The 26,223-nt window shown below is 41.7% G+C and overlaps 1 protein-coding gene across 1 annotated transcript; it reads left to right on the top strand.

The window, feature by feature from the left end:
* Positions 1-1,322: 1,322 nt before the first annotated feature.
* Positions 1,323-15,601, top strand: LOC121325299 (CD209 antigen-like protein C). The gene is made up of 7 exons (XM_041267734.1): positions 1,323-1,350; positions 3,537-3,620; positions 3,951-4,052; positions 7,158-7,289; positions 7,461-7,612; positions 7,829-7,977; positions 15,187-15,601. The coding sequence occupies exons 1-7, from the start codon at positions 1,323-1,325 to the stop codon at positions 15,365-15,367; spliced, it is 828 nt and encodes a 275-aa protein (XP_041123668.1). The 3' UTR covers positions 15,368-15,601.
* The last annotated feature ends 10,622 nt before the right edge of the window (positions 15,602-26,223 follow it).

The following is a 26,223-nucleotide window of genomic DNA, read 5'->3' as shown; positions in this document are numbered from 1 at the left end:
CCCTTCGTCAGGTCCAAAGTGGAAACAAAACTTGCCTTCCCCAGTCTACCTAGAAGCTTGTTGAAACCCGAGGCATAGGGTATGCATCAAACTTGGCAATAGCGCTTACCTTCCTGAAATCTACACAGAAGCAGCAGGTGCCGTCTTTCTTGGCCACTATGACAATAGGACTGCACCACTTGCTCATGGAAAACTCAATCACGCCAAGTTTGCCAAGTCCGATATCTCTTTATGAATGCCACCTCGTCGACTTTCTGGGATCTGATAAGGTCTCTCTCGCATGTGACTTCTGGGGGAGAGACAATGGCATATTCAACAAGGTTAGTTCTTCCAGGCATGTCAGAAAAAAACATTGTTGAACTCTTCAATTAACATATGCAGTTCATGTTGCTGATCAGGAAGTAACTGTTCCCCCATTGAAATATCTTTTGCGCTAGAGGTCTCTAGACTGGGATCTAAATCATCCTTTACATTGCCTGGGACTATTAATAAGGCCTCTCTTGCGTGCCAGGACTTTAATAAATTTATATGATAAATTTATTTTTTCATTACGGTGATCGGGCTGTCTAATTCCATAATTCACTTTTTCTATAGTCCGAATCACTTCATATGGCCCCTGCCATTTAGCACATAGTTTTGATTCTGAGGAGGGAAGCAGCAGGATTACCTTGTCTGCAGGTCGAAAGGTTCGAATTAGTGCATTTTTATTGTAATGCTGCAGTTGCCGGTGCTGAGCCAATTTGAGATTGTCCTGGGCCAAATGACCGACCAAATCCAATCTAAGTAGGAGCACATGCTGCACTACAACCCTCTCTCAACAGATCGAGGATGCCACAAGGCTGTCGGCCATACAAGAGTTCGAAGGGGGAGAACCACGTCATACTCTGAGGCACCTCTCTCACTGCAAAAAGGAGGTAGGGGAGAAGCAATGCCAAATGTTTTTGCTCCTGATTTACATATCGTCTCAGCATCTGCTTCAAAGTCTGACTAAATCATTCCACCAAACCATCCACCAGTGGATGATAAACAGAAGTCCTGATGGGACATATTTTGAATTTTGTATACTTGCTGTACCGTATTGGGCAAGAAGTTAGTTCCATGATCAGTCAAGAGCTCCTTGGGGATCCCTAATCTAGCCATAATATGCACTAGTTCTTTGGCTATCGCAGCGGCGCTAGTGGACCTCAGTGGAATTGCCTCTGGGTATCGTGTTGCATAATCTACCACCACTAATATATGCGTATACCTGGAGTCAGAAGGCAGCAAAGGACCGACTTTGTCCATTGCAATGCGTTCAAAGGGAGTGGAAATAATCCGGCCTGATGTCCCAGCTTGTGGAACCTAAAACAGGTAGGGGGGAAGGAGGGCACATTGGTTAGGTATCTCTCCCATTGCTGGTATGGCAACGGGGTGGGGCCAACACCTCTACCCCAGCTGGGGGACAAACTTGGTCTCCATGGAGGGGAGTCAAGGTTGCCCATTAGGGCTGGTGGTCTAAGAAGTCATTGACCTGGTCCTGGTGATGGAGTAGAGAGAGAAGGTAGTGCATGGGTGCTCCGCTGTACTGGGGCAGTGATTAGTCCGATCTGGGCTGAAACCAGGGAGTCCTCAAATTCCTCAGCGAGCTTCACTGCCTGGTCCAGTGTGTCGGGGTTGTGGCGCCGACCACATGGCAAAACTACTCAATCACTATGGCCACATCCATCTGTGCGCTTGTTTTCTGAGCAGGGTTGAGCCAGTGTACCATGTGGTCACAGAGGTTTTCACGACCACCCTGGGGCATGTATCCGGGGACCTGAGCCTCACACTTTGGGTTTCCTCCATGATGTTGGGATGGCGGAGAATGGCCAGCTTTAGCAGGTTGTTTTGAGCGGCGTCATCAGCCATAGTCTGATAAGCTGCCTGATGTGCTTCTCCAATCAGTCAGGGTCCCAACTGCCTTGCCCAGAACTCTTGGGGCCATGACACAGTGGTAGCCAGCCATTCAAATGCCATCAAGTATGCTCCTGGGTCTTCACCTTCAGGGCCGCCATGGTGGGTTCTGGTGATGCTGAAGGTGGTATTTCTATCTTGACCCTCTCAATCAGAGCTGTGCACCTCTCCTCTCTCCACCTTTCCTCAGCTTCCCGTCTGCTGTCCAACAGCGCCGATAATGCTGCATAGTCCATTCCTCTTCTGACAACCACATGTGACAGAGTGGTGAGTGAATACAGGTGAATGTAGTGCAGAGCAGATACAAAATAGACAATGATTTCCAGGTGCAAAGGTGTTTATTAAATTATTTACAATGTCCAGAGCCTTATGGCAAACAGCTGTAAATAATAATGTTGGAGTGATACAGCGGTGTGTATCACTCGGTAATTGTAATCCCCGGGTTTGACCCGTAAACCAAAAGACCAGTTTTATACGTCCACCCACACTAAACACAGATCACACACAATTTGTATTGACAGTGAATAAGTACTAGTGGTGTAATACAGTTCTCAGTGAAATGCAGGGGTGAAAGTGATGTCCGGGTTGATGCTGTCTTGCGCTGCAGCTCTGGATTGTGTTACTGGTAGTCTAGTTAAGACAGATAAAAGTTACAACAAAAGTTACAGCAAACATGAACAAACACAAGATGAACACTCATGGTTTTCAGCAAATAACATGGTCTGTTTTAGGTTGTATCTAACCATTTACAAAGGAACAGATTACTTTGCTATGACCCATATTTATACACTCCGTCATGACCCCTTGGTTAACGAGCGCATCCGCTTCTCCAATCTGCAGGTGCCACGCCGTTTGTGGTCATTGAGTTCGGGTACAGTAGTTCGGCCCCTTTTATAACTGGCCAACTTCCACCTACCCACAGGAATAAATTGTCATGCCTTTTAGTCCAGAGTAGTCTGTTCCCTTTACACAGTAACCTCACAGGACGGAAGGGAGATCTAACACCAAGAATCATTCGATCTCTGTCACACTGATCCAGGAAAACAAATTAAAAATAATAACCAGAATGTAGTGTACAATTAAATTGTCCAAGAACTGTCAGCATATTAGTCTTTAAAAGTACATTTTAAAAACTAAACAAAAAAAATTGCACTCTTACAGTTCTTAATAAATTGTTGACAAATAAAAACATTTGATTCCTTCATTTTATTGGAAGCAAAGCTGCAGAAAAAAATCCAAAGCGAGTACCTGAACTATACAGGGCAACGTTGTGATTGAAGCTCTGCATTGGTGATGACATAATCAAAAGGAATAGGAAACCATGCATGATAAATATAGCAATATTATAACAACAACCACACCACCCAAGACAACATTAACCTGTTGAATGCTTTCAAACCCCCCCCCCCCCCCCCCCCCCCCCCCTTCCCCCCCACCCCCCCCCCCCCCCCCCCCCACCTTCATTTGGTATCCCCTTAAAACTTTACGCAAAAAATCTGCCATAAATATGAAAAATAATAGCCATTGCTATTAACTTTACTATCAAGAAAATGTCACCCAGAGTCTGTTGTGCTGGTGAAATTCTCCTTCATCATCACAAACAGGAAAGGAAGATGATGTCACCTACGCTACAGTGAAGTTTGGAGAAGCTCCGAGCCTCCAGCAAGCAGCATCCAGCAGCACAGCAGGTGAGATCACTGAGGAGATAAAGCAAAAGAACTGCTTAATATCAAATTGTGATGAAATTCAGGCAGGACATTATTTAGAGCAAATTGCTCAGTGTGTGTTTTTCGATACGTCCCTATCTCATACATTGTTTCATGTTCATCAAGCCATTCCTGAGGCATTTTTACATGTAGATATGTTGTAGGAATGTTATGATTCTGGTGGCTCTGATTCTGTGTTCGTGGAATACATGCTGATCGAACCCAACAGAGACTTTTACTACTAGAGTTCTATCTGGTGTGTCTGTAGATACTGTGTGTAAATCAACGCTGTGCTGTGCTCTCTCTCCTCAGACCCCACTGCTGGTAAAACTTCTCCATACAGATGGGCTGCATTGGTCCTGGCAGGGCTGTGTGCTCTCTCAGTGGCTGCCGTTATATTCCTCTCAGTCTACAGTGAGTGTTGCACACAACACACCATGTAGACATTATCCATAATACAGCAGTGTGCAGAATTCAAAGGCAGTGAGTTGTTTTGATAGATTCAATAACAAGGTTAGAAACTTACAGCAGCTCTGCAGCCAGTCCTGGGTTTCAGAACTCATTGAGAATGTTATTTTTCACAACTGTCCTCAATGTGTTACGTGTTGAGGGGTTCAGTTCTGAAGTAGCTCTGGGCTCATTACAGAAGCTAGAATTCAAATACAAAAGGAGAAATTAGAAATTAGAAACAAGAACAAAGCAACCCTGGTCCCATAATCTAAGGGGTTTGTCATATCAGACTGAAGGGATTGTTAACATGAAGATTTGCAAAAGATCTCTATCATTTGATTCACTAAATCACATCCAGGTTAAAAACAATGTGACAGAGAAAAGGTTCATTTCTACTGCCACCGGTGAGTGCTGTTCAGATTCTATTCAATCTATTTTTTTTCCAACGTTAGATCTAAAGTAATTGATTACATGCCAGCATTTTATTTTGTAATTTTATTTTAATTAGAGCTACTGGATTAGGACAGTAGCCACTGAAAACAATGAAAAGCAGCTGATACAGTAATTGTTAATACTAATAGGGTGGTGATAACATACAACAGGCTTTATATTATTGAAATCTTCCAACAATAATCAGGGTTGCAGAATTTTCTTTCTAAAAATATACTTGCATACCACACAATAACTAAATAACTATTTTAAGATTCCTGGTATGGAGGTCTAGAGCAGGGGTCTTCATTGCGTCCCTAAATTTGTCCCTTCATTAAAGTGATCCTTCATTAATAAAAATGTGTTTAAATTAGAAATACAAATGGGGATTTAAAACCTTGTGCATTTACATTTGAAATAGAAGGTGAAAAGTATTTTGGGAGTTGTATTTTACTAACCTCTCGCTCAATGTTGCAAGGCGCGAATGTTTTCGGTACTATGAGAGAATGAATTGGCATCTTGTCACATTCATGTCATCAAGAATGTGATAATAACTATGAAAATGATCAAGAACTGATTAACGAACCCACTACGAGTGCAGCGGTGTCTGAAAACGAGGGTTCTGTAAATGAAGCCGAAGCTGGAACTACTGTAAAACGGAGGAAAGTTTGAGCAGTTCAGGACGAGCACCATAAGTTTCAGGAGAGATGGACAAATGACTTTTTCTTCACTTTAACAAGGAATCTGAAAAGCCAGTTTGCTTTGTGCGTCAGAAAACTGTCTCGGTATTAAAAACCAGCAATTTGGAGTGACATTTCTTGACTGTGCATGGGGAACTTAATGAACAATAACCACTTGGTAGTTCCATTCGGAAAAGCAAAATCAATCAGCGCGTAAAGCGCATTGAAAAAACAGTGCTAAAAAATCCATTGAAATTTCATGGAAATTAGCACGACATAGAAAGGCTTTTACAAATACAGAAATTGTGAAGAAATGTTTTGTTACTTCTGTGGAAATTCTGTATGCAAATTTCCCCCCAAAAAATGAAATACAAATTAGGGGGCTACAGTTATATGATACTACAGCGAAGAGGAGGATTGAAGCGATCGGCCAAGACATCAGACAGCAGGTAATTACAAATGTTTTGACAGCTCCTTGTTATAGTCTTGCTGTTGATGAGATTACCAACATATGCAATGTAGAACAATTATGTGTGTGGGCTTGTTTTCCTAAAGCCGAAAGTTTCTGCGAAGAACTCCTGGGTTCAATTCCACTTAAAAGGTGAACAAGGGGCGAAGATATTATGAATGTGCTTGAAATTTTTTTTGACAAGACCGGCCTGTCCTGGGAGAAACTCGTATCTGTGTGTACTGACGGTGCCCCAAGTATGAGAGGAAAAGAAAAGGGATTGCTGGGTCTAATGAAAAAGTTTTCATGTTTCACTGCATAATTCACCAATAAGCTCTTGTAAGCAAGATGAAAAACGGTGAATTGCAAAAGATTATGTAGGTTGTCACCAAGATTGTGAATTTCACTGTTTTAAAAGCCCTGAACCATTAGCAGTACCAGGAATTAATTGCAGTATGAAACAGTATGGTGATCTGATGCACAGCGAAGGCAGATGGCTTTCTTGAGGACGTGTGCTGGAACGATTTCTCAGCCTCCTCCCTTTGGTTTGCAACTTCCTGGAAAGTAAGGGAAAAGAAAAGGAGCTTGATGATCCAGACTGGCTTATAAAGCTGGCTTTTCTTATAGACATTACAAGCTCACTCAATGTCCTCATCCAACAATTACAAGGCAAGTAAAAAATGCCAAGTCACATGGTCCGTGTTATAACGGCATTTCAGAGCAAAATACAAACATTATTTGTTCCTGACTTTAAAAGTGCTACCTTTCTGCATTTTCCTAAATTGAAGTCAGTCACGTCTGACAGTACAGGCCTACTGAACCATTATAAAGCTGATTTTTTTGTACTTCTTTTAGACAAACTACAGAAGGAAGTTCAGTCCAGATTTGAAGATATTATGGGTCTAAAAGAACTTTATTTTGTTGAGAACGTGTCTCATCTGTGTCACCTGCTCTCACATCCCTAGGAGCAGACCAAGCAGCAGTGCAATGTGAAATAGTGGAGCTCCAGGCTGATGACAATTAGAAAGCAGAGCTGAGGCAAGGGCTTTTTAGTTTTTGGAATGTCTTCTCTGATTTGCGCTATCCAATTCTGAGACAAAGTGCTCAAAAGGTGCTGTCTTTTTTTGTAAGCACATAACATGTGAATCTACCTTCTCCACAATGAAAGTCAAGGAGCAGCTGGCACACTTCTGCTCTTCCTCCGGTTAAGCAGGTATGCATCATTTTTATCATTTTTTTTTTTTAATATTTGGTGTGGCCCTTGCTTGACATATTTTTTTCAAAGCTGGCCCTCCATTAAAAAACAGTGAAGACCCCTGGTCTAGAGTATGAAACACAACTTGACAAAATCCAGACCAAAAAATATGAAGTCTGCATCTAAGAAGGGTGGGGCAATGGTTTATTAAACAAATACTTAAGCATCAACTAAATACTGTCCTGTGTCAATTATTGCTCAGTGTCACAGTAAGCTTGTGTGTGCAGCTTTCTGAACAAAAGTGCTCTCCATTGCAGTTTCTAACTTGACGGTGGAGAGAAAACAAATCCAATCCCGGTATTCAGAACTGGAGAAGAACTACAGCAACATCTCAGAGAAATACTCAGCACTGGACCAGTACTGTCCCGTCACAGACACTTCTTCCAAGGGTGAGTGGTTCCTTATTTCAAGGAGTATGATCGGTGGGCTGGTACATTTATGTCTTTGTAAGTAATGATCTTCTTCTTCAAGTCTATAGCTCGACATGCTTCAGTCCATAATGAATCGGTCATTTAGTTCAAACCTGTACATCATCACTGCTTCTTTCTGTCACTGGGCAGAGCGAGTTTGTAAAGCCTGTCCACAGAACTGGGAGCTGTTCAATGGCAAGTGTTACTACTTCTCCACTGATAGAATGAACAGGAACTCCAGCCGTGATAACTGCACATCACTGGGGGGGCACCTGGTGATTATAGAGAGTGATGGAGAGCAGGTATGACTATCTTCTTTACAATGATAGATTTTCAATACACATTTCTGTTGCTCACTTCACTGCTAGCTAACCCCGAAAATGAAGTAGCATGTATGATGTCAGTGTGCAGAATAGTTGTTAAAGTAAGCCTAGCTTTGACTTTTGAGCACTTGCCACTAGATGGCAGGGTACAGGCTCAGACACAGATCAACTGATAGAGGCTTGTTTTCTGTTCAGAAATTCCTATCTAAGAAGGCCTGGAGCATCAGACATAATGTAACGAAGGAAGATGAGAAATCCCACTGGATTGGCCTGACTGATGCTGTTACTGAAGGAACCTGGCTCTGGGTGGATGGCAATCCTCTCATTGGCAATGTCAAAGCAAAGTAAGAGCTTCAGCCTCATTCTGAATCACTGCTGAGGATTAATAGGATAAACCATGCTCTATAGAAAGTTACAGTAAAGCTACTGGAGAGACAACACAGTATGCTTCCTTTACAGCACAGTGACAGCATGGTAAAGCATAGGTAGGCATTGTAAAAAAGAGAGAGGTATGGTAAAGCATATTAAAAACCACGGCAATCCTTGGTACAGTATTGTCAATGCCTAGCATAACCATGGGAATAATGCAAAATGACAGTGCAGGTTTACTGTGGGGAACTTTTAATATGCAAATAGCATTATTTAAGTGCTACAGTGAAACTGGGTCCTATTCACAAAACTCTAAGATTTGCACACACTAGGCTTTCATAAAAAAAAAAAAAAACAGCTAAAGTCTAAAGCACACTCTGTTCAATCTAGATAACAAAAACCACAGAAAGAGATACTTTTTTTAGAAAATAACACTATTTATTGTTTGTATCTTAAATCTGACAGTGAACAATGAAACTTCAACATGTAGGGAACATGGAAAAACAATTGAACAAATTGGATAATAAGGGAATTATGGCCATACACAAAAGGGACCAAAAGCAACCAAAAAAAGAAAAAAAACTGGATTCACTGAAAATATGCAAAAGAATACAAAAAAAACCAAAACCCATTTAAATGATTCGACACCTTTATCCAAGATGATTTACAGTGTCCTACATTAAAATACAATATACTATATATACACAACATTACACCATGTTTAACAAATTCAGTCCCATTATGAAGATACGCCGACCCAGGCGATTACTCGTCACCGGCTTGAAACACACTTCAACTCGGCACCGGTGGGAACATCTTCGGCACGGACTACTGGTCGGCACCGACCGCTCTCTTCGCGGCATCAACCCAACATCGATAGACTCCGCACCGACTAAGTGTTCTCCACACCGAAGCTGATACACCTGCCTTCTATTATCAGCCCGGCTTCGTCTGCGCTCTCCGGGCACCAACACCAATCTGTGCACCCTCGATGCCGACGCTGATTACTCTGCGCCAGTTAACACACTCGGCACCGACGCGTCGCTCGACCTCCCGCACCATGTCCTCCGCTGGGTTCCACCAGTGTGACCAGTGCAAGGCAAAGCTCCCCAGGCAGGATGAGCATTAGTCCTGCACCAGATGCCTAGGGCCAGACCATGCGGCCAGGGCGCTGGTGGGTGAACTGGACCTCTCTCCCTGCCACAAGTTCTCCAGAAGAAGGAGGAGGGCAGCCCTCTCCCCAGCAGAGTCTCTCTCCCGAGAGGAGGGGAGAATGAGATCAGTGGTTCAGGGCCCCACCCAGTCCTCAAGAACCCCGCCTGCCATGGTGACCAGGGACTGCCCTCACACTCCTAGATTACCTTCACCCTCTCCTCCACCGGTGCAGAGGAGGAGACATCTGTTGGTAGAGGCGAGATGGTCGCCACCCAGGAGACACTGCTTAAGGACGTTCCCCAGGAGGCAGACGGTCACCCAGGAGGTACCGCTCCCCTTCCCCGTGGAGGCCCAGGCTCTCTCTGTCGGGTTCACCACAGAAGCTCCATAGCTCGGCTGAGCAGTGTTTCCAGGATCTGGCAGAGACGGTGAGGGCTCAGCAGATCATGCTGGAGACCCTCTTAAAATCGCAGGGTAGACTGCCCCCATACCACCGGGTAGCCCTAGCTCCCCCACTCCCACTGATCATCTAGGGGGGGGGGGAGCTCCATACCGCCCCTGCCTCATGTGTCACAGAGGGAGGAGTTGCAGACCTTTATGCAGTATGCAGCTGCTGCCACGGATGTTCCCTGGCCGGCAAAACAGGAAGGAAAGAGGAACCACGTCCTGAAACAAAAGGGGTACCACAGAAAGTTCTACCACTGTTCCAGGACTTCGTGGAGCTAGTTCACGCCTCTTGGGGCAACCTGGCATCCGCTCCCTCAAGCTCCAGAACATCAGAATTCCTGCTTCACACCTAGCCCAAGAAGCTGGTCTGGGTACGTTCCCCACCATTGGGGACATGGTCACAGTACTGGTACAAGGCTCCACCTTTACCAGAGGGGAAAAAGACCCCATTTGCCCATCCAAGGACCTGTAGGACTACTGACGCTATGCTTCAGAAGGCATACGCGTCATCGGCACTATCAGTCCATGCAGCCAATGCAATGGCCATACTGGTCCTGTAACAAATACAATGACCGACCTAATGGGGGCGTTAGGTCAGGCAGGTCTCTAGCGGCACTAGTAGCCGCTTGCAGACACCTATGGCTGACACAAGCCAAGGTTGTGGAGACTGAAAAGATGGTGTTATTAGATGCCCCTATTACACAGGGGCAGACTTTTGGAGTGACCATTGATGTGAGCCTTGAAAGGTCCCACAAGGCCACGGAGGTCGCTTCAAAATTTTCTTGGCTCCCTGCCTACCGCCAGCACCCAAGGTGGCCTTCATAGCCTGCAGGGGCAACAGGGCCTGAACACCGCTTTCCACCCAAGCAAGCAGGCAGAGGAAGGGCCAGCGTTAAGGGACCACAAACATATTTCTTGTTTTTCTACTGCGCAACCGCCAAACCACTAAGGTAGCTGGGATATCAAAATCAACTTTGTAGTGCAGACACAGGATTTAGGTACATTTCAATGTCGTTGGAGGAGACAATGCTTGGCTGGTATGACGTCAATTCCTCCCGCCGATCTGAGCCCCCCATACCGCTGCAGGAGGCAGCCGACAAAAAACTTTGACTCCTTTTCGCTCATTCCCTTGCCTGGAACATCCTTTTCACAATTTCTACATTTATTCAAATTGCTGTTATCTATACACACAACTTTATCCGAATCTGATTTTACAGAACTTGTGGCAAAATATTTTCATAGCATACTGTTTGTTTTAATGCATCACTGTTTTGTGAGAATCTGATAACTGCAAGTGACGCTACAGTCAGAATACTTCCTTCAACTGTTTGAACAAATGCCATCTTTCAGAACACTGTTTGTGGTGCCAAAACTGTTTGTATCACAGGCAACGGTTTTCAAACTTCGCTGCACTGTGCCCTCTACCTGTAGCAATAAAAATGACTGCACAATATTTTACAGCCAACAGTAAAAAATAAATAAATAAATGAATAAAATGATATTAATTACAAATATTTCTAGGCTGCCACAGTTTACGCGGTCGTACCATGAGGACAGCTTCTTGATCCACCTTTCGATTTTGTCAGTGAGAGAAAAGATAATTATATCTCGTCCTTGGAGTTATGTGTTAAGAATATTGAAATGATCAAAAATATCTACCAGGTAAGCATGCAAAGAAAGCCGTTTAGCACACGCTCATCAGGTTTTTTTTTTTTTTCCCCCTGCTGATGGGGTCATTGTTGTCAACATTTCAACTGCTTCAGTACTGCTCGATTTCCCTTCATTACTTCCGTTTCCAATACTTTTCTTCAGAAAACTGTAAATTGTTTGATATCTATAAAGCAACTTTTTTTATATATCTCACTTCACAAAGTAAAAAGTGGCAATAATAATTACATTAATGTACCTGTTTCTTAAATTAAAACGTTTTTATTTCACAAGTGTTCAACACATAACTTTGTATTGACCGCTCCAGCTTTGCACTACTCCCTTTTCTATTTTGACGCCAGGTGCTGTGCTCCGCGTATGAAAACCAGAAAATCGACAGTTTAGTTTAGCTGACTGAAAACTCACCTATCAATCATGCCTAACCCGGCATCATATGTTGCCAAATAAAAAAAAAAAAAAGTTACAGGCAGTGGACTTGCAGAGTTTAGAGACAGTGTGTAAAGACCACATGTTTTGTTGGATATTTACTTTAGTACAAAATGCCGGACACGTTTTATCAATTTATATAATACGTAGATTATGTAAAACTTGTATGCATTTATTTATCGGTTAACCATTTAACCGTTTAATCTATTACATCCCTAGTTTTACCACCCTTGTATTAATAAAATCAATCCCCATTACATAATCATTTTGATTAAAATACTACTGGTGTTAAAAATATAGTACTGTACCAATAAAACCAATACAGTACATCTAAATGGAAGCCTACTTATTTTAAAATACAGTCTTTCCAGATATATATTTTTGATATTGTCCGTTTTGCAGGGAACACAAAAAATATAAAAGGGGTTGGAACGGGCCAAAATGAAATAATCAGATATGCGTCTACACGTTTAACCGTCACTGAAGTAAAAATTTTATAGGGTCAGATATGTGAGTGCTGATTGTACATACTTCAATAGAACAACTATATAAATTACTTTGTCAGCATATAGGAAAATCAGTCAATTGAAATAAATTCATTAGGCCCCAATCTATGGATTACACATGACTGAGAATAAAGATATGCATCTGTTGGTCACAGATACCGTTAAAAAAAAAGTAGGGGCATTGGTCAGAAAACCAGTCAGTATCTGGTGTGACCACCATTTGCCTCATGCAGGGCGACACATCTCCTTCGCATAGAGTTGATCAGGCTGTTGATTGTGGCCTGTGGAATGTTTTCCCATTCCTCTTCAATGGTTGTGCGAAGCTGCTACATATTGGCAAGAACTGGAACACGCTGTCGTACACGTCGATCCAGAGCACCCCAAACATGCTCAATGGGTGACATGTCTGGTGAGTATGCAGGCCATGGAAGAACTGGATCATTTTCAGCTTCCAGGAATTGTGTACAGATCCTTGAGACATGGGGCTGTGCATTATCATGCTGAAACATGAAGTGATGGCGGCGGATGAATGGCCCGACAATGGGCCCCAGGATCTCGTCATGGTGTCTCTGTCCATTCAAACTGCCATCGATAAAATGCAATTGTGTTTGTTGTCCGTACCTTATGCCTGCCCATACCATAACCCCACCGCCACCATGGGACACTCTGTTCACATCGTTGACAACAGCAAACCGCTCGCCCACACGACGCCATACACGCTGTCTGCCATCTGCCCGGTACAGTTGAAACCGGGATTCATCCGTGAGGAGCACACTTCTCCAGCATTCCAGTGGCCATCGAAGGTGAGCATTTGCCCACTGAAGACCGTTACGACGCCAAACTGCAGTCAGGTCAAGACCCTGATGAAGACGACGAGCACGCAGATGAGATTCCCAGATAGTTTCTAACAGTTTGTACAGAAATTCTTTGGTTGTGCAAACCCACAGTTTCATCAGCTGCCCAGCTGTCCGAGTGGCTGCTCTCAAATGATCCCACAGGTGAAGCCTGATGTGGAGGTCCTGCGCTGGCGTGGTTACACGTGGTCTGCGGCTGTGAGGCTGGTTGGACGTACTGCCAAATTCTCTAAAACAACGTTGGAGGTGGCTTATGGTAGAGAAATGAACATTTAATTCTCTGGCAACAGCTCTGGTGGACATTCCTGCAGTCAGCATGCCAACTGCACGCTCCCTCAAAAGTTGAGACGTCTGTGGCATTGTGTTGTATGACAAAACTGCACATTTAGAGTGGCTTTTTATTGTCCCCATCACAAGGTGCACCTGTGAAATGATCATGATGTTTAATTAACTTCTTGATATGCCACACCTGTCAGGTGGATGGATTATCTTGGCAAAGGAGAAATGCTCACTAACAGGGATGTAAACAAATTTCTAACAAATAAATCATAATGAAACAATACATTAAACTTAAATCTTACTTTTAAACTTGTCCAAACAACATTTAGCTAACTGATGAATCTGAAATCTTTGAGGTTAACAATTCAATCTGAAAAAATAAATCTCGGAAAACAAATCTAGGTTTTGTCAAAATAAATATTTATTTGACCACCCCCCTGTTAAATCTGATTTAGCTTGCAAAATACATTTTATTTTGGCAAAACTCAGACTTACTCAATTTAAATCAAATCTGAAAAAGTAGAAAATATTTGCGCTTTTTTATGATTTGCATTATTTTCTTTACACTTGGCACTGCATAGCCACTTGCTGTAAACTAACATAACTCTTAATAAGGCACAGCTTTGCACATGTTTCAATTCTATATATTGTAAATAAACAAACAAACACAAAAAACACAAGTTTGTGTACTGCTTTAACTGATCTCCATTCCGTATTCTATAACATTCATTTAAATCATACTGCACATCCATATCCATGTCCTCTTTCTTCACTCCTATTTTAGCTAACTTATCCACCCTCTCATTCCCATCTATTCCTATATGAGCTGGAATCCAAAACTACCTAGCAACCTAAACCATAGCATTCTGATAGAAGAGATTTAGTGCAGAAAAGAATGCATTTATTATCAGTATGCTACCTCCCCTCCATGTTTAATTGCCTGTAACCCTGATAAGGAATCTGGAAAGATGACTGCTCCCTATCAATTCTGCTATCATAATTGATTCATTCACCTCTGTCCTTCACCTTCTCTTTTTCTTTCAGCAAGAATAAATCAATCATAGGAGTTCTAAGACACCACAGACTAATATTAGAATATACTCTTTTCACCATTCCTATACAATATTTCAATGTTTCCTGATCCTCAATATCTTTTTAAATTTTCACCCCAATAGTTTTATCAAACACATTCCTTTTTTCTTCATTACCTCATATTCCAAACAAGGCTCAAGGATTTCAATCTCCTCCATTCATTGCCTTAACACAGTACCAAATTCTCAGCATTTTCCTTCTTAAATAAAGTGGCATTTCCCCAGTAACTACTTGCAGTGCTACAATTGGAGATGAACATAGTGATCTGCTACATATTCTAAAAGCCCTAGCTTGTACCACATCCAATTTTCCCAAATCCTTATTAACCACCTCCTTATACATCCATAATCCAGTACAGACCTAAGCAATGCTCTATAAATCATTAACAAGGTTTTCATACTTGCTTCCCATACATTCCCTGATATACTGCTCGACAAATTCATCTTGCTTTTAAATCTAACAACTATTTTGTCTGTCTGCTGTGTCCATTTCAATTTCTCATCCAACAAAAACCCCAGAAATTTAAACACTAGCACTGTCTTTAACTGTTGTCCATCAAACTCAAACTCATCAAATCGGGATATGTAACATTGGGTGGACCCTAAACAAGCCAGTAAAAGTCTAGGGCTGTCTCTTTAATGTCACATGTTAAAAATTAATACATTCACTTAGTGTTGATTAAGTGTTGCAGTGAAACAGCGAGCATGTCCAGTTTAGTGCTATGATATTGACTGGCATTGCTGCTCATCTCTTTCAGATTCTGGGCCACCAGGACAGTGGATCATGGTAAAGAGCCTGATAACTATGACAAAGTGGACCGATCTGGTGAAGACTGTGCACAACTACAACCAAAGGGGAATTCCCATGAGACTTGGTTTGATTCCTCGTGCACACAACAATATAAAAGGATTTGTGAAACTAAGGCAGTGATAGCTTAATAAGAGGATAATCAGGACAATAGGAAGCTAAGATTACTGAAGCACAAAGAGAGACTAGAAAGAATAGAAGAAACTCAGTTCAGATAGACAAGCATGCAGGTCACCCCCCAACATTACCATACTAACTGTTTGATTCCCTGGCTGTCTGTCTGTTTAGTTCACAGAAGCCAGAAAGCTTGCATTGTTACTGTTAAAGTAGAGTGCACACACAATAGGCCAAACTCTGGAAGAATGTGATAAATATTCAGCCAGATTGTAGTGTCAAATTGAACAAGACTATGAGATCCAAGTTTCAGTGTAATGTCTTACTAGTATAATATTCTTCAACAGTTTGATTAAACTATTACTTTGTATATTATTATTATTATTATTATTATTATTATTATTATTATTATTATTATTATTATTATTATATTTGTATTTGTGTTTAACTCTGTAGACCTATCTGCACTGTATTTGGTAGTGATAATAATAATAATAGTTAAATTTCAGCTCACCATGTTTGTCTGTGTAATTTGTTTTTGTTTGTCGCTTTGTTTTGGTGAAAGTGCCGTGTCCAGAGTGTTTTGTCTTTACAACTTTTTATTTTCTGTCTGTTTCATTATTAAACCTTGAGCCAAACCAATCGCTCAGCTTCACCAAACTCCACCGCTCTGTTTATTTCCTGGTTCCTGGATTCTGGTCTGAAGTCACCCACAACACCATGTCCTGCCACAAGGATACAGTGGCTCTCAAAAGTATTCACCCCACTTGGACTTTTCCACATTTCATTGTGTTACAACATGAAATCAAAATGGATTTAATTAGGAGTTTTTGCCACTGATCAACACAAAGTCCATCATGTCAAAGGGAAAAATAAAATCTACAAATTGTTCTAAATTAATTACAAATACAAAACAGAAAAGAATTGATTGCATAAGTATTCACCCCCTTCAGTCAATATTTGGTAGAGGCACCTTTTGGCAGAAATTACAACCATGAGTCTATCTGGATAAGTCTCTACCAACTTTGTACATCTGGACACTGCAATTTTTGCTCATTTTTCTTTGCAAAATTGTTCAAGCTCCGTCAAGTTGGATGGGGAGCTTTGGTGAACAGTCATTTTCAACTCTTTCCACATATTCTCAATTGAATTGAGGTCTGGGCTTTGACTGGGCCACTCCAGGACATTGACCTTTTTGTTTTTAAGCCACTCTAGTGTGGCTTTGGCTGTATGTTTGGGAAGGTGAATCTTCTCCAAAGTCCCAGGTCTCTTGTCGACTTCAACAGGTTTTCCTCAAGGATTTCTCTGTACTTTGCTGCATCCATTTTTCCCTCTATCTTCACAAGCTTTACAGGCCCTGACACAGAGAAGCATCCACATAGCATGATGTTGCCACCACCATGCTTCACGGTAGGGATGGTGTTCTCAGGATGATGTGCGGTGTTAGGCTTACGACAATCATAGCGCTTACAGTTGAGGCCAAAAAGCTCTATTTTGATCTCATCAGACCATAGAATCAACTTCCACTTGGTTTCAGATTCTCCCACATGCCTTCTGGCAAAGTCTAGCTGAGATCTGATGTGAGATTTTTTCAACAATGGCTTTCATTTTGCCACTCTCCCATAAAGGCCAGTTTTGTGAAGCACTTAATAATGGACTTTACTGTGCTCCGGGAGATATTCAATGCCTTGGAAATGTTCTTATATCCTATATAACACAATAAAATGTGGAAAAGTGCAAAGGAGGGATTTGATCTTACCAGTATTTACATTGTCTTTGATTACTTGTTGCTCCTAATGGGTTCATAGATATGGCTTGCAATATGATTCATTGTGAAATCTCATTCTCAATAGATAATAAGTATCATTTGCTCAGATTGAATTGACCGGCTGACTGGAAGTTCTATGCATTTCTTGTAATTTATATATATATATATCTATCTATCTATATATATATATATATATATATATATATATATATATATATATATATATATATATATATAGCTTAAAATAATATCTTCCTCTTTCTAAATTGTTTTCAAGTTATGCACTATTGATTAAGAGATCTGTCATGTAAAAAACTTTAAATTGACATTACATTAGGTTTTAACCCTAAAATCACAGCCTCAGTTTATACTGTAGTGCTTGTTGGACCAATCAGGTCAACTTTATTTTATTGTAACTGCCATCAACATTGCTGTAATATAATAATAAAGTGTGGATCTCCTTTTAAAGGTCTCCTGCTTGTTTTATTGCAGTCCTTCCTCAGTGTGTGGGTTGTTTCTGTTGTACGAGGGTCAAGCTTCATCCAGTATAGTATTTTTTTTTTGTTGCCACAGTGTTACTTATACCAGCTGTGTCATCATGTGCAGTTTGGGAGTGAGAGAACTGTAATTGTAGCTCTAACATGTGAAGTTTATAAAGAAGCCCGTGCTATATCAAACAGCATATCTGAAACAAGGTTAAAGAAAGCTCTCAAACTCTTATTATAATCATAAGTTATACTAGTCTGTTAGTGGGTGTGCTAATGCTGCTGCACACAGTCAAACTGCACTGTTGTCAGAGGGTATTAGTGCTTGACCATAGTTATCGGTCTATTCCATCTTTATTTTACAAGCGGACATCTTTCTAAACTTCCTCTTCACACATGTAAAGAACTAAATTTAACATTGTGGTCGGTGCTGCTGACAGGATCAACAGGTTTTTTTTGAGAAACTAAATGGGAGCCTTTAATAGAGACGATGCTTGTGTAATACCAGCCAGGGTTTAACAGACACTTCCTATCCGCTATCTAGTGCACTCCCTCTTGGCTTTAGTCCTATCAAGATCTCCCTGGATTCATGCCAATCTGATACACGCAAACTCAGAAAGATGTCCAGTGTCATTCTTTGCTCTGCTTCAAACTTTTTGCAAAAGAATCAAAGCAAACAAGCAGCTGATATAAGAAGCGCAGATAAGGTTTTATACATTATAAGACACATTTTCTGACACATTAAAAGATGGAGTTTAGTTAAAGAATGATCAAGACATCTTATTCAGAACTCAAGATAAAGATGTTTAGGTCATTTGCTTTTTTCAAACATAATATAAATCTAGATGCTCTTTTTACTTCATCAATTAAACATACAAACCATTTTTTGTGCCAAAAAATGACCTACGTAGACAAAACACACCAGGTTGAAGTCATTTAAAACATGTTGATATAAATATAGCTCATGAACAAGTAAACACCAGCCTGTATAGACCCTTAGAAAACTTTACCAGGGTATTTTTTTATGCTTTTCCCATGATTATACTACAGATTTACCAATGCTTACCATGGTTTGCAATGTTTATTAATGTGCTTTATCATACCTTGCTCTTCTTTATAATGCTTACCTATGCGTTACCATGTTTGTTTGTTTGTTTGTTTTTTTTTTCACGGTTCCAATATTAAGCCCTTTAGAACAGCTGAAAGGCTTCAGTTTGCAGATTGAAATGCAATCCCCACACTTAATATTTCACGGCTTTCTCCAATCAAAAAGGCAAAGAGAAAAGAGCCAACCAAGTAGGGTACTGTAATTGTTGTTTTTGTTTTATTACAACATTTTCAAGAAAACGTTATGAAATCATGTCACTATTTATACAGTTTTTAAAACATTATTTATAGAGTAAACATTACACTTGAAATCCATGTTGTTCTCCAGTAAACATCTTCTAAGCAACAATTACCACAAGCTGGTAATGAGAACTGCAGTCTGGCTTTTAATTGCACAAACGCTTCTGTGATTCAAACAAAGAAGCAGACATAAAAAAATGAAAATGGGCATGGCTAGTGTTATACAGAGCTTCAAAAGCAAAGTGTTTTTTTTTTTTTAACATCAATTTGGATAAAGTTAAAAGACAGAGCTTCAAAAAGTCAATGGACTTAAATACATTTAGAACATATGTATAAAACATAAATAAATATAAATATCATAAAAATGAGAATAATGTTGAAGTGTTGCATGTACACCAGCCTTCCCCGCAGAGCACTCTTGTGGAATTCCTGTATGTGCACCTGCCTTCCCTGCAGAGCACTCATGGGTTTCTGTGTTTGGGGAGGGGCACTTGTATTTATGTTTCATGGAGTATTCCATTATCCTGCAAACTTCATTATAGAGAATAAAAAAAAGAGTTTTAATCATATTAATTTAAGTATTTAAGTAATTTAAGTCATTCGTTGTGTTATAAGCAGAGGGATTTAGCTAGGCCTTCTGATGTCTAAAATGTGAGGTGCATCGATAGCACAAGAAATGGGAAGATACATTGCTTAATATACCCTTATAAAATACTACTGTCTGTGAGAACCTTCATTAACTTTGGCAAACTTGAGAAGCCGACTAAGCCACATGAAAGTGTTAAAGCAGTTTGCAGTAAAAGATGAAAAGAGGCTGAGTTCTACATGCTGCCTTGAATTGCCAAAATGAACAGACAGGCAGAAACTGGCACTGCAGTACAATGGTAATGCAATGGCTCTATACTGAGAGGCAATGGGATGAGACTCACTTTGGGAGAATGGTAGAAAAGTATGCTAATTATACCCTTGTGACAGAAATGCAATGAATCTAGGTTGTAAATCTCCCTCCTGACCAGCAAGGACAGAGTTCTTTGGATGTGCTGGCCTGACAGTTCTTTCCTGGGTCGGGAAGTTGGTCAGTCTGGAAGAAGGCGAGATTCCGTTGCAAGAACGTATTGACCCGAATGGGACACAATGTAGCAGCCGCAGATTATAAAGGCAGCCGCATTTGTTTATCAAGGGGTCATGCGTGACAGCATATAAGGGGGACAGAGAATCGTAATCTGTTCCTTCGCATTGGTATGTAGTGAGTAGAACCAGAAGGACAGTGAAATTATGTTGTTATTTAAAATTGTGTGTTGTGTTTTTGTTTGTTTGTAATTGTCTCATTTTGTCTTGTACGTTAACAGACAGTTAACACAGTTCCTGAGCTGTCACCAGGGGCCAACACGAAACCGAATAACACTGCACCATTGTCACAAATATAAAACTGTATCACCCACTCCTGCATGTACCCAGGACTGGTGAAAGTGTTTGCATTATTGTGGGACAGTGTCACAAAGATGGCTGTAGTGGGTGATGTCAAACCAGAGCCAGGAACCAATACAGAATAAACAGAGAGGTAGAGTTTGGTGAAGCTGAGCACTTCGTTGTGTTCAGCATTTAATAATTAAACAGACAGAAAATAAAAGGTTGAAAGACAAACAAAACACAGGATACGGCACTTTAGCCAAAATATATATTCACACAAAATGGACTACACAGACAAACACGGTCAGCTGTTACTATTATATCTATACTACCTCCGTCTCCAATCCCATTGTCCACTCACCGAACACACAACCCAGAGTGAGTGAAAACATGCTGCTTTTATGCAGCTGTACCGAGACTCGATTGCTAATCAATCATTCAATTGGAGTCTCGGTACAATTGCATGTGAATTAATAAAGTGCAATTCCCCGTGCTCACATACATTTTACCTGAACATAGTGCTGTGCAATCCTCGTGCCTAAATACAAATATACATTTTAAACACTTATTTGCATAACCAATATTATATCCTGTGTAATATGACTACTCCCATATTAACACACAACACGCAACATACAACACCGAAATATACACAGGGGCAGGGCAACATTGCCACAGACAAATATTTGTTTATTATTTGGGACTGTCTGTTCTTGTTATATACCCCATGCTGTACACATTGATGTGTACTGCCGGGGAACTACTGTTTGGTCGCCAGACCTGGGAATACAAAATAAAACATTTCCAACAGTCTTTCACACACTGCATCACCCCTGCACCTCTCTACAATAAACCACTTTGCCACACACGCACTGGCAGAGCTGTTGGAGGAGCTGGATAGCAGACGGTAGACAGAGGAGACAAAGAAGGAGGCGCGCTACACTATGCTCATTGAACAGGTAGGGATGGCGTTTTCCACAGCACCAGCTCCTATAGGAACATCAGCAATATCGGCACCAAAGGCTCGGGTGATGAAGATGTCAGCAGAGGATGACTCAGAGGCCTATCTGGTCACTTTGAGCATCGTGGCCGCAGGATCTCTGGATCAGCCAGCTGGGACCCTGTATGATTGGGGAGGCTCAGGTAGTCTACCAGCTATGAGTGACCTCAATGCCGCTAGTTACAACCTGGTCAAGCTGGCCATCTTCCGTTGCCTCAACATTACAGCAGAGACTTACTCGATACGGTTCAGGGAGTACCGAAGATCCCCGTAGACATGCCCCAGGGTGGTTGTGGAGCTGTTGTGTGACCACATGGTACACTGGCTGACCACCGAGAAGAAAACCAACCTGCAAATGTGGGAAGCAGTGGTTATGGAGCAATTCTGCCATGTAATCGGCACTTACCCAAGCCTGGATATGGTGGCACAACCCCCACACCCTGGAAGGTGCTGTGAAACTGGTCGTGGATAACAAGGACTCACTGGTCTCGTCCCGGACAAAGATACTGTCGGTGCCCAACACTGGAGCAGTCGAGCCCTCCTCTCTCCTCCACCACCACCGCCATCTTCACCACTGAATTCCAGACCTCTTAGCTCTCCAGTCCCTTTGGGCAACCTTGCCTCCTCTCCATGGAGATCAAGGTTCACCCCTAGTAGGGGTATAGCTGCAACCCCGGCCTCGTTGACATACCAGCAATGAACCATGAATGTAACCAATGTTCCCTCCTTCTCCCCTATCTGTTTTAGATGCAACAAAAGGGGCACCAGGCCAGGTCATGCCCATCGTCAATGGAGTGTGACGTGGCGGCGTGTAATTGGCTGGAGCAGGAAAGGGCAGGGAAAACGGTCGGGACAGGCCTTGTATTGTTAATGCAGTTTTAGTCAAGGTGTCAACCCACACATTAGTAGACAGATGGTGTGAGCAGACCTTAATTAACGTAGCTCTCTTGGGCGGTGTGTCGTGGCAGCCACAATGCCAGGTGGTGATCTCCTGCGTCCATGGAGATATTGCGACATACCCCACCCTAAAAGTATGTGTAATGGTAGGACCGATAAAACGGCACCTAGTAGTTGAGGTGGCGGAAAGGCTACCACACTCAATAATTCTGGGTCGAGACTTGCCAAATTATAGAGAATTGGTTAAATTAATGGCAGTCTTGAACGCACACGTAAATGTGGCAGACAAAAAGAAAAAGGAACGTATTGCTGATATCTTTCTTTATCAAGCTGAAATGTTTATTCCTATTTTCCATCGTAGAAAAATGAATAAAGACAGAAAGACTGCAAAATGGGAGGGAGCATCACTAAAACAAGGCTGGGGTCTGGAGAGAGAGCGCTCATGTGGTAACAAACGGCAGTCAAAAGGAGTCGAACGCAGTGTGACCGAGAGGGCGAGACTACTGGACCATCTAGGGCAGAAGCTACTTCCGCCCCTCTCAATATACCGGTGTGACAGGCTGGCGAGTGGTGACGTCAGACCAGAATCAGAAACAAAAACAAACAAAGTACTGCAGTGGAAAATGCTCTGTGGCGCCGTTTATTTAAACAACAAAAATAAATCAAAGATTTAAACAGAAAACACTTCTCACAGAGCAAAACAAAGGTTTTTAAACAAAACAAATCTCCAACACAAGCAATAGCTCAGGCTGGGAAATTGTCTTCACTGTTCCTATTTATATGTTTTATTTTAAATTTTTCTCTCCTCTCGCTCTCCCGTTCCTCCTCCGGACTCCCACCTGGAACATGAAGAGCTGCAGGCTTTTTATACCGTGGCCAAGGGGTTTAACTAGCTAATAATTATTCTATTATCCCTTGGCCACAATCTGCATGAGTTTATTAATTACTCTTGGCAGAGGACAAGCTACCACCCCGCCTCTGCCAGAACAAATAAAAACAAAACAATAACAACGGCACTTCGCCATCATATACATTATAAATATAATAAATAAATCATAAAACAAAAACAAACAATAAATAGTACAGGGGTGGATGGGGAAGACCCCGTTCAAAAAATAAATAACAAATAAATGAACAGGACTCCTCACCCTGTTACAACCGGACATGTGTAGGGCCAACATAATGACCCATCACTAGTGCACACTTAGGGGCAGGTCCGGCCTATTGAAGGTAAGGATGTTGATGGCAATGGGGTGCTATATATATATATCCTCACTTTAGTATCAAGGGGCAATTATTAGTTCTCCCGTCTTGTCGGACTGAGGACATGAGGCTGGCGCATGATTTTCCTTTTGCGGGGCACCTCGAAGCTGACAACACAAGGGAGTGGATATTGGCTTTATTCTAATGAGTAGGTCTTCATACAGATGTGTTGAGATATGTAGCCACATGCCCAGACTGCCAGCGAGTAGCGCGGGGTCAAGTGTGCCATGCCCTTTTGGTTTCCCTCCTTTTGAATGAATTGCAATGGACAAAGTAGGTCCTTTGCTACCTTCTGACTCCAGGTATGCACATATGTTAGTAGTGGTAGATTATGCAACGCGATACCTGGAGGCAGTTCCGTTGAGGTTGTAGGGTCCTGAAAAGCTGGAACACAATGATTCAGATCCGAGAGTAGATTGTTAAAGTTGTTTATTGAACATAGCAGAGCGCTGGAGAGACAATCACACACAGTTCAAGGTGTAGTAAATTGCTCTATGGTTATGTCCTTAAGGGACTGCTTTATACATATTGTTAGTACCAATCAGTGGTAACTATGCAGTAAGAAATATATGTTTCACCAATCAGCATTCAGCACACAGTTATGTTTAGTAAATTCGCAATAACATTATTAGCATATGAACAGTTTGCATAAGTAACCTTGAACATTCTCCACAGGGGTTGCATCACCCAGTGCTGGCACTTCATCTATGTATCTTTTATTTAACCATAACAGGTTTGCACACATCCCACACTTTGTCATCTTCCATTGTTCTTGCACTCTTTGTACAAGTCAAATACAAGTCAATTGCTGGTATTTTTGCATTCTCTGTTCTTAGTCTCTTTGTTGCGCATGTGCAGTGAGCCAGAAAAGCAAATTGTTTAATAGCTGATATTAGTGGTATGATACAGGCCTTGATATGGGCAGATGAGGATGACGTCCTGTACATTAACAGCCCATTCGATACCTTAACCACCTGTCTTAACACGTTGGAGTGATTTTCTATGCGACACTGGTAAATGTCTGTGGCAAAGTGGCTGCTGATAGTGAACAGGTGCAGAGGTGATGCAGTGCAGGAATAATCACAGTGATTGTAATCAGGTTTGGAAAAAGGACACTTTAATTGTAATCCTTGTCTGGGCGTACAAATAATAAGCTCCAGTAATACACAGCAATGTGTAAAACACGGAGAACCGTAATCATTGCAGCACAAAATAATAAAGACAAGTTATCTGCCCCACAATAATACTTGCCACAGTCACCCGTCCTGGAACATGCAGTAGTGCTCGAGGTGGGTGATAACAATTTATTATGTCTCGTGACAGTTTTGATGATCCAGTTTTGTGCAGGCCCAAGGCAACAGCTCTGGATTCTTGTTTAGCTAGCTAGTGATACACAAACACAGTTACTTAAACAGATACAGACAAACAAACAAAACACTCATGAATATTTCTAGTACGCTCATCTCTGCGTTTCACATGGTCCTCCAGTTTATAACACAAACCAAGGGAAGGAAAAGGTTTACAATTCTCGGTCCCCTTTATGCTATCACGCATGACCCCTTGGTAAACGATTGCAGCAGTCTCGCCTTCTTCCAGGCTGACCGACTTCCCGACCCCGGAAATGATCTGGCAAGCCAGCCCATCCCCTTTCATTACTTAGCCAAACAAGGTCGGGAGGTTTTGCAACCAGAACTCTTCTGTCACAACGTCCAAAGAAGAGATCATTTATGTTTCGGTCACAGTGGCCGTTCCCATACGGTAACACCTTTCGTCATGTTGTGTTACATTAACATCATCCCTAATAGCCTGTAAGAAGGTTTTGATAGACTTTGCTATTAATTGTACTGCATTAGCTGCATGGTGCACCCCGGTTGCTGGTGCACCATGCAGCTAATACATCGTTATCTTATGTTGAAATTCAGCGTTTATTTCTTTCATGATAGATTGGCCTGCCCCAAACTATCCTGCTAATTCAGATAGTATTTCATGCCGGTTACATGTTCTGCTTATTGAAGCAATCGTACATTGTTGTACATATTTTTCAAGATTTGTTGAAATATGTTCATTAAGGTGGGGTGTGGCAGGACGATTGCCCTGCACAATAGGTATTGAGTTTTGTTGTGATTTATATGTGGAAGTGGGTTTATTGTGTGTCGTTTTGGAGTTGATTTGTTTGATTAAATAATTGTTTACAGATGGGCACTCGATAGAGACTTGCTGATGCTAGGCTTGGTTGAGGGGAAGGGCAGCAAGTGATTTGGCTGTGCTGGTCCTCAATCAGCAGGTGGGCGGGTCTTGACCGAGTGTCCGTCACTTTAAAAACATCCACGGGAGTAGCTCAGGGCTGCTGCAAGGCCTGCCGCTTTCACTTCACCTTTGATTTATAGTTTGCTGTATTGTGTTTTATTTTGCATTTTTGTACAGCTTGCTGTATTAGGTTTTTCCACCTGCCCCAAGTTGCTTTACCAAGCATGTACACTCCCATGGATAGGCAGCATGGTGTCCCAGTACTTTCTACATGAGTCATCTGATTAGTTGAGTTTAACGAGTATACATACTGTATTGCCAACGCCATAGGGATCTTTTGGCCGATACTTGTGGCAAATATCGAACAATATTTGTTTAGTTTCCGCATACCTCAAAATTTTGACATTGAGGATACAGATATCTAATTATGTATAGTGTGTGTTTATCAGTGTTGCG

The sequence above is a fragment of the Polyodon spathula genome, chromosome 13, assembly GCF_017654505.1.
Source record: "Polyodon spathula isolate WHYD16114869_AA chromosome 13, ASM1765450v1, whole genome shotgun sequence".
NCBI classification, from domain to species: Eukaryota; Metazoa; Chordata; class Actinopteri; order Acipenseriformes; family Polyodontidae; genus Polyodon; species Polyodon spathula.
Note: the sequence above shows the minus strand (reverse complement) of the source record. Positions and strands in the feature narration are given on the sequence as shown.